Source organism: Lolium rigidum, chromosome 7 (assembly GCF_022539505.1).
Source record: "Lolium rigidum isolate FL_2022 chromosome 7, APGP_CSIRO_Lrig_0.1, whole genome shotgun sequence".
In the NCBI taxonomy this organism is placed as follows: domain Eukaryota; kingdom Viridiplantae; phylum Streptophyta; class Magnoliopsida; order Poales; family Poaceae; genus Lolium; species Lolium rigidum.
The window spans coordinates 173,998,115-174,007,557 of NC_061514.1; the positions used below are offsets into that span (position 1 = coordinate 173,998,115).

At 47.6% G+C, this 9,443-nt stretch overlaps 1 protein-coding gene across 1 annotated transcript; it reads right to left on the minus strand.

The window, feature by feature from the left end:
• Nucleotides 1-390: 390 nt before the first annotated feature.
• Nucleotides 391-7,601, minus strand: LOC124679434 (potassium transporter 22-like). Its single transcript, XM_047215190.1, has 3 exons — nt 7,025-7,601; nt 6,075-6,425; nt 391-2,533 (listed from the first exon to the last, which is right to left on the minus strand). Exons 1-3 carry the CDS (start codon nt 7,407-7,409, stop codon nt 645-647), a joined length of 2,625 nt encoding a protein of 874 aa, XP_047071146.1. The 5' UTR covers nt 7,410-7,601; the 3' UTR covers nt 391-644.
• Between the last annotated feature and the right edge of the window lie 1,842 nt (nt 7,602-9,443).

Consider the following 9,443-nt stretch of genomic DNA (forward strand, 5'->3'; position numbering starts at 1 on the left):
CAGCACAATATAATTTAGAAATAATGCTACACTCGGTAAAGTATTCTAGTTCAATAAGGATTTCGCGGGCGAATACTCACTCTTTCAATTTGTTAATTTAAAATCTTACCAAATAAGACAATTTTTGGTTTTCTCTGCCATCCCACCCAATGAAGTATTAGGGTTCTTTTCAATAAAATCGTATCGAATCATGGGTTCCGTCTTTCCCACTACTTCTCCTTGAATGGTTAGGTCAAAATTCCACAATGGTCTTGTTCAAAAAGAAAAATCCACGATGGAGCTTTAAAAATTTTGGAGAGAAAATTTGTTACGGGATTACGTGCCAACCAAAGATTTGTGGGCCCAAACTGGCTTACACTAGAGATACCACTCAAATCTACACAATGCGAATTAAAAGGAATCGATTAATGAACAACAAAATAAAGAAGAAGAACTATGATGAGGAAGTTATACAATATACGGGTCGGATTCTATGTACGACCTAGTAGTAGTGTACACCACTAGCTAGTTGCATGGACTGATCGATCATCAGTTCGATCGTTGCATACATGCAAGCGGCGCCATCAAGCGATCGATCGAGATCCTAAGCATGATCATCCGCCATTGAGGTGAGATGCGTCAGTCAGAGATTATATATGAGGTCGCTAGATCTCGTAGGACATTCCGACCTTGAGCAGGTGGCTCCTTGGGATGGAGAGCACCTTATCCCCTTGCCTGCAGTTCTTCCTGAGGAATGCGTAGACGTAGTTGACGATGACCTTCTTGAGCAGCGACGAGTGCGGCCGCGCCACCACCTCGTTCTCCCCCATGATGTACACCACCCCCTTCTCCATCTCCCTCTCGATGTACCTCTGTTCCTCCTCGATCTTGGCCATCTCCTCCAGGCTCATCTTCGCCGCCTGGAACAGCTGCTGGCTGCTCGCCGCGTACCGCCCCGACGGATAGTACGCCAGCTCCGAGAAGGACTCCGCCGGCGTCATCATCTCCTCCGCGTAGATGGACCGGCCCCTCCCATCCTGCCTCTCCGTGTAGGACGCCGACGGGTTCATGCCCAGCTGCATCATGCGCCCCGTCGCCGACGACGACCTCGCCCTTCCCAGCGCAAGGCTCTCCTTGTAGGACGCCGAGTACATCTGCATCATGGTGGCGGCGCGGGTGGACGACCTGGCCATGCTGTCGCAGCGCGAGCTCGGGTAGCTCACCTTGCCGGCCTTGGCGTCCACATCCACGCCGTAGAGGTTCACGTCGCGGATGTAGTACTGGAGCCGCTCCACCAGGTTGGCCACGAAGTCCTTGGCCTCCTCCAGCGGGTCGCGGTACCCGTACCTCGCCACGCACCGGTACAGCTTGTGCTCCTTGGGCTCCACCTGCCGGAACAGGAACCGCTCCGACATGTCGACGTGCGGGACGGGGAGGTGCTTGACGGAGACGAAGAGCAGCACGGCATGGATGGACGGGATCTTCTCGATGAGGTGCGGGAACACGGGCGGGATCCCCTGCACCAGGTCCGTGTAGAAGAGCCCCACGCCAGGCACCTTGCGCAGCTCGCGCCCGTCCAGCAGCTCCCGCACCTTGTCGGGCGACACCGTGCGCTCCAGCTCGTACTTGTACCGCTTCACGTGCACGTAGTGCCACACCACCATGACCGCCACCAGCACCGCCGACATGGCCACTGGGATGTACCCTCCGTGCAGGAACTTGTAGAGCACCGAGGAGAGGTACACGGACTCGGACGCCATGAACACCGTGAAGAAGAGCGCCACCCACCACGCGTTCACCTTCCACACCAGCAGCATCACCACGGTGAGGAGCAGCGTGGTGATGAGCATCACGAGGACCACGCAGATGCCGTGCGCCTCGCCGATCACCACCGTGGTCTTGAACGCCACGGTGACCACGCAGGCGGCGAAGCCCAGCAGGAAGTTCACCTCCGGGATGTAGAGCTGCCCCTGGTACTGCTTGGAGGTGTGCAGGATCTTGACGCGCGGGAAGCACCCTAGCGCCTGCGAGTGCGAGATGGTGGCGAAGGCGCACGAGATCATGGCCTGGCTGCCGATGATGGACGCGGCGATAGCGAGGACGAAGGTGGGCCAGAAGAGGGAAGTGGGGGTGGACCTGTAGAAGGTGTTGGCCACCTCCTCCGGGTACTTGCGGAGGAACGCGGCCTGGCCGGCGTAGGCGAGGAGCACGGAGGGGACGAGGCCGAAGCCGAAGCTAAGCTGGATGGAGCGGATGCTGAAGTAGCCGAGGTCGGCGAAGAGCGCCTCGGTGCCGGTGAAGCAGAGGAGGATGCCGCCTAGGGACACCCACGCGTCCTTCTTGTTGCGTCGGAAGTAGTCGGCGATGTACTTTGGGTTGAACGCCCTCAGGACGCCGATGTCGTGCTTCACCAGGTTGTACACGCCCACGCCGCCGATGAGGAGCAGCCACAGGATGACCACCGGTGCGAAGAAGTAGCCCACCTTGTCCGTGCCGAAGCGCTGCACCGCGAACAACGCCACCAGGATGGCCACCGTGATCCACACAATCTGGTCTGCATATGCAACATCCGTCGATCGATTCAGTGCATTGTATTCATGCGAATTTAACAGCAGTACTATTCTTCTTTCAGATTGATTATTGAAATTTGCAACAAAAAATATATTTCTATCTGCGTGTCCGAGCACGGATGAATTATGCTTGACTGTCGCGTCGCTCATCTTGATGCATGCAGGCTCATCTTGGTGCTCGTATTGTGGAAAAACACATTGTAAATGTCAAAAAAAATTCAAAAGGAACCTGGGGTGTACATCTACATATTTGTATGCCCGTGGTGTGCACATGTAGCTTTTGTTACGACCGGTGAAAAAAGACAAATTTTCGGTGCCACAAAATAACTTTTGACGAGACATTTTTTTAATATTTTTACATATGATATTACTTTTTTATAACATATTTCAGCACATGTGAAAGACACATACATATGAAAAAAGCATTTTTCTGAAAATATTTTGAACATTTTAAAATGTATTTTCGTAATGAAATCATTCACTTCCCATGAGCCAAAATGCCACCTCCCTTGGCTAGGTGCCTTTTGTGTGTACGCAGGGGCGGATTTACCATGCATGCTATGATAGGGCGAGTCTACCCTCTGTATTTAGCAAAGAACTACTCCCTCCGTGCATAAAAGGATGTCGGTGATTTGTGTAAATTCGAACGTATCTATATATCAAAGAGTGTCAAGATACATCTAAATTTAGACAAACTTGCAACATCTTTTTATAGAGAGACGTAGTATCAAATATGTATGTGTCTCAACTACGATTGATGATGAAAGGTCAAAGTTGCATTAGCAAGGGAAACAAAGAACTCTTAAAATGGACTAAATTGAATACATTAACAACTTAAACCTTATGTCGTGGGTGCATGGCTAATATTGCATCTAAGTTTCAAAAATCAATTCTAGATTGGGTTGTATTGTCTTTTGAAACAATGTTCTCAGACTTTTGAGCCTACCCTTCATTCATCTTGGATTCACCACTGCTGGTGGATGCATGTAGAATTGTAGATGGAGCATTTTACTTCGATCACGATGTTACTAGACTGCATCTACGATTCAAAAATCCATTCTAGACTGTGTTGTATTGTCTTTTGAAACAATGTTCTCAGTCTTTTGAGCCTACCCTACATTCATCTTGGATTCAGCACTGCTGGTAGACGCGTGTAGAGGAAACATTTTACGATGTTACTAGACTGCATCGAGGAAAAATCCTTCTCCATACAAGTTGTCATACAAGGATTTATTTTTTGGAGTGAGGTACGAGGTTCTATATAGATGGAACGTTTTACTTTGATCAAGATGTTACTAGATCTCAATTTTTGGTGCTACAAAATGACTTGCCACCAGATATCTTTTGTCTTTTTTATCTACGACAATACATATTTTTCTTCAAAAATGTTCAAGGACATGTATAAAACACATTCATATACATTCTGAATAAAAAATAATTTTAATTTTTTGAATATTTTAATTGTGTTTTTGTAATGAAAGCATTTACTCCTCATGAGCCAAAATGCCGCCTCCTTGAGTAGATGCCTTTTTTGTGTGTACACTGGTAGTCATAGGGCCGAATTTACTAGACAGCCTTCAATAGGCTTGAGCCTACCGGACATGGTGTTTCTGCACCCGGGTGCATATGCACCCTTTATTTAAAATGCATATTAAACATATTTCCAAATGTTAAAAAAATAAAAACAAAAATGCCTCATGTATACTTTGACATATTACATGTTCACAAAGTTGTTTCAGCAAAAACCGATATGTTTTGTGCCCTGTATTAAAAAGACAAATTTTTGGTGTTAAAATAGTCTATTTCTCGAGTCATTATTTGTCTTTTTTACACATGGTACAAAAATTGTTGGTTTTACGTGAAACTTTATGTGTACACATAGAACATGTCCCTCTACATGCTAAATTTTTTTCCTAAATTTTTTTACTTTTTGAAATATGTTTTATACATACCAGGTGCATATGCACCCATGATCAGTTTTGGTTTTCCGTGAGCCTACCCCATTATTTTAGTCAAGAACTATCAAATATGTATGTCTCTACCATGATTGATGATGAAAGGTCAAAGTTTTATTAGTGAGGGAAACAAATAACGGTTAAAATGGAGCTAAATTGTATTTCTTAAAAATCTAAACCTCTTGTCGTAGGTGCATGGCTAGTTGTGCATCTAAGTTCCAAAAATCCATTCTAGATTGAGTTGTATTTTCTTTTGAAACTATGTTCTCAGTCTTTTGAGCATACCCTACATTTTCATCTTGGATTCGTCACTGGTAGATGCATGGATTAAACATTTTACTTTGATCACAATATTACTAGACTACGCCGCTGAGGAAAATACTTCTCTATACAAGTTCTCTTACGAGGTTTTTGGATGAGGTACGTGTAAGGAATATATGATGATTTAGTTACAAGCTACATCCAGTGTGACATGTATTAACTGCGTATTGATTGATGTTGCAATAATTCAGAGTGCATGTCTCAGAGGCTTCACATTGCCGATGCTGTTAATAGGTGATAGTGATGCAGTTCATTGTTGCTTTTGATTACTTTGATTGACCCGACGAAAGAAGAGCATAATGATTTTGGAAATATCATTTCCAAAACCAGGGGGGCATGTGTTATCAGCAGAATTTGACCGAGTCAGAGGTGGGCCGCAATCAAGATGGATTTGAAAAATATACATAGAAGAAATACGTGAATCGGCCTTTTATACCAAGTTGGGCTAAACTGCCCGTGTATCTGTAACATAGTAGATCGCATCTTACCCGTACACATCCCTGGGCTCTCGGGATGAAGGAAGCACGATTAAAATGTTAAGATTGGCTGATGTTTGAGACAAGGTAACATGCATGATCGATCGTTGCCTGGAGAAGAGAAGAGAAGAGAAGACGATGTCGACGGCTAACGATTCCACTTGCATACAGTACGTACGTAGTACATGTGTGGTGCAGTCGATGAACATGATGTTCAGGTGTGTATGCCAATCTCAAGTCTGAACATATATACAGTAGATGTTCGCTATCCATCGTCCTGTATAATGGATGTGTGTAACGTGTTATGTTGGAGTTAAGGAGTTCATACGCAAACAGAGATTAGTGGATCGATCGATCGACCTCTATGGATGGATGGATCGATGTACGTGTGGATACTAGTGATCCTTCGTAAGCACCACATCACGTACACAAACACCGACCCATAACTGCTGGATGTCGACGGCGCCGTTCACAAAGTCCTCCCTTGGCTTAATTATACCTGGACTACAAGAGACCTACCTACATCCTGACCGGTCGGATAAAGAAACGATGGAGGTAGATCGATCGATGCTGTCTTCTCCCGTCAATTAATCTGGCCTTAATTACATATGTTGCTTTTGATTGCCGCTGCGTTGCATCTAAATCACGCCAAGCTACACTAATCTAGCTAGGCCATACTGTCAGTTGTGATGTGTTCACACATGTTAAACAGCACGTAAGTACGGTATGTGTAGCGCAAGGTAGACTGAAATTAAGATGACAGTATGTGGTACCTGTGGTGAGGTGCGGCGCCTTCTCCTTGAGCCCTCCGACGGCGGACAGCACGGAGATGGCCGGAGTGAGGCAGGCGTCGCTGATCACCATGGCCGTGGCGAGGATGGTGAGCAGAAACAGCGAGATCCGCACGGGCCTGCTCGTCTCCAGGAGCTCCTTGACGCGCTGCGCGCGCTGCGCCGCCGGCGAGCCCAGCTGTAGCGTGGCCAGGCCGCGCCGCCGGCTGAAGGACTTGGGGTCGTCCTGCTCCATCTGCTCCAGGATGTGCAGCTCGTCCTCCGCCTGCTGGTTCGGCACAAGGCTCACCTTGGCGTGCCGCGAGATGAGCGAGTAGAGGGCGAACGTGCCGCCTGAATGACATGACGATTCCCATGAATGACATGACCATGTTATACTATATGTAAGCTAAATCAATTCCTAGGTTACCAAATTACAAAAACAAAGCTAGCTAGCTAGACATCCAGTGGGAAAATAAGTCCACACACACCCTTGGTGGAAATTCTACTTCCATTGACTTGCTCACTAGCGACCACTGACCAGAATGTACGAGCTAGAGCTACACTGAAATTTAAGATGCTGTGTGACATAGGAGCTAGCTACATGGAAATTGCACAGGGTACGACATCAATTGTCCGACTCCCTGGAAAATTTTGTCCTAGTCTCTACAAGTACTATATAGGACCTACTAGATTACAATGAAAATAAGAGAATGGTTTTTGCCGGTTGGTACTACATGCATGCAAATATTGTGTTACTGTTGCATGCAGGTGTGGCACTAACTAGGTAACACGTCGGGCAATCAAATTAACTTCCGGGTGCAGGTAGCTAGCTAGCCAGAAATTAGTTAAGATGATCGACCGATCAACCGCAGATGATGCATGCATGCATGCAAGCGAACAAGAAGCTAGCAGAAACGATCGATCGATGATGAAATGATTTGAGTTATTACCGTCTCCGTCGTCGTTTGCCCGGAGCGCGATGTAGACGTACTTGACCATGGTGAAGAGGATGAAGCTGTAGATGATGAGGGAGAGGACGCCCAGGAGGTCGTCGGTGTGCCGCACGCCGGCGGTGAAGGTGCTGGAGTAGACGTACAGCGGCGAGGTCCCGATGTCGCCGTAGAGCACGCCGACGCACTGGAACGCCAGGCGCAGCGTCTTGCCCCACCGCTCCTGCCCGTGGTGGCTGCCGCCGCCGGCCCTTGAGGCGTCCCGGTACAGCGAGTCCTGCCGCTGCACCGCCGCCGGCATGTCCAGCGCGCACTCCACCTCCAACACCTCATCGTCGCCACCGCACGGCTGCTCCGCCTGCTGCTGCAGCTGCTGCTCCGCCATGGATCCGAACTAGCTAAGCTAGATAACTAAGCTTAACACTGTCGAGATGGATCGGAGGAGTAAACAGGTAATTTGCTTGTAGAATGGCATGCCAATATATGAATTGGATGAATTGGGCCCTCAAACAATTAGCCACCTAGGTTCTTCTCTAGTTTCTCCTTTCGGCATGCAACCCTCTCTTTTATAGCGAGCTACCTAGTTCGATCTCTCTTAGCAGTATGTGAACGGCAAGGGTAGCAATTAAACTGTGTTGGTACGCACATACGTGGTGCTGTGCCGTGCTCCGACCTGACCGGATCTGTTTTCAGATGGATGTCGATAGATGAGCAGATTCCGTCCTCGCAATACTTTTCTCTCCCGTCACACTTCGCGACTCGCTGCGTCAGCATCCGTAAACCGTGTATTTTAACTCCCTAGCTAGAGCTAAGCCACAGAAATCGAGATCTGAAATCTTTACATCACTCTGCAGTCCATCTCAGAATAGATCGACCGATTAATTCAGCCCCGCGTAGACCTAGCTTGGATTTGGATACACGAGCTCACCTCCATCACACGTACGTATCCCCACTTAGCTAGCTACTACCAATTAAGTCGATCAAGCGCTCTCGATCGAGTGAGAAAAAAGCTGCTTCTTGCTTATCTTCCACTCATTGACCTCAATACAAGACCATCGATCTTTTCTCCATCTGCATATGTCGATCAGTTGATTTGTTTCTCTCTTTTGTCTGGCCTTTACATGTATATACATGTGTTTCCTACATATCCCGAATTAACCCATCAAGCTCTTTGTCAGTTACCCGCACAGAAAGCACCATATATATGCATGCATGCCTAGCTTTGTCGCCTCGTCTACCACAAAAATGATCTCTACCAATAATTCCCTTGATATAGTATTGACCCTGAGATGTTCTCTTATCAGAACAACTGAATACTTGCATAATATGTAGCATCCTACCTAGGTTTCTGACGACTCCAAGCGCGCAGCTGAAGATTAGGTTAGGTTTTCAATTCAAATTCAACGGAAGATAGCTAACTAGCTTTTCTTGTTAAGGACAGGCTACCGAGTTAGTTAAGAGCGGAAACCCTGGACAATGGTCCACTAGAGGCACCAAACGCATTAAGCAACCAAAACAGTGCCCATCCACAACAAAAGTTGACCGATTCAGACCTCGATGTATTTCCTCCAAGAACAACTTCTTTAAGGATACATGAGATTATGAGTATTGGATCGGGTAATGCATGCCCCCCCCCCCCCACCCCCGCGATTTCCCTTATAAACTAGGTCATTTCGTGGCATAGTATTTTTCCTATCTAATCGGACAGCGAATGCGACCGCTTAAACTCAAAAGAAAAGGTAAGCGGCCCTTCACAAGTCTCCCATCAGTGGAAGTCCATTTTCACTAACGGTCACCTATCCGAGTAGGAAGATCCAGTGATGGTATGTGTTATATTGTGATCCAAATTCATACTAAAGGGAGGCTAACTTCTGACGAGTGGAGCGAGGGACGCTGATACGTCCAAAACATATCTACTTTCCCGAACACTTTTGCTATTGTTTTGCCTCTAATTTGTGTATATTGGATACAACTAACACGGACTAACGCTGTTTTCAGCAGAATTGCCCTGGTGTCTCGTTTTTTTGCAGAAAATCAACTTTCAGGAAAATCCCCCGGATTAATTCCAATGGGCCTATTTTCATAGAAGAGGGACGGAGCCAGAAGACCAGAAGGAGGGGGGCCACGAGGCGCCAACCACATAAGGCGGCGCGGTGGGCCCCTGGGCCGCGCCGCCCTATGGTGGCGACGCCTCGGGCAGCCCCAGGTGCCTCCCTCTGGACTACTTAACGTCTTCGACCTAAAAACGCACGGGGGTTAGACGAAATCGCCAGAAGACATCCAGAAGACCGCCTCCATCGCGAAGCTCCATCTCGGGACCAGAAACTCCGTTCTGGCACTCCGCCGGGCCAGGGAATTGGAGGAGATCATCGCCATCATCACCACCGACGCCTCTCCATCGACCAGCCATGTTTCCCCC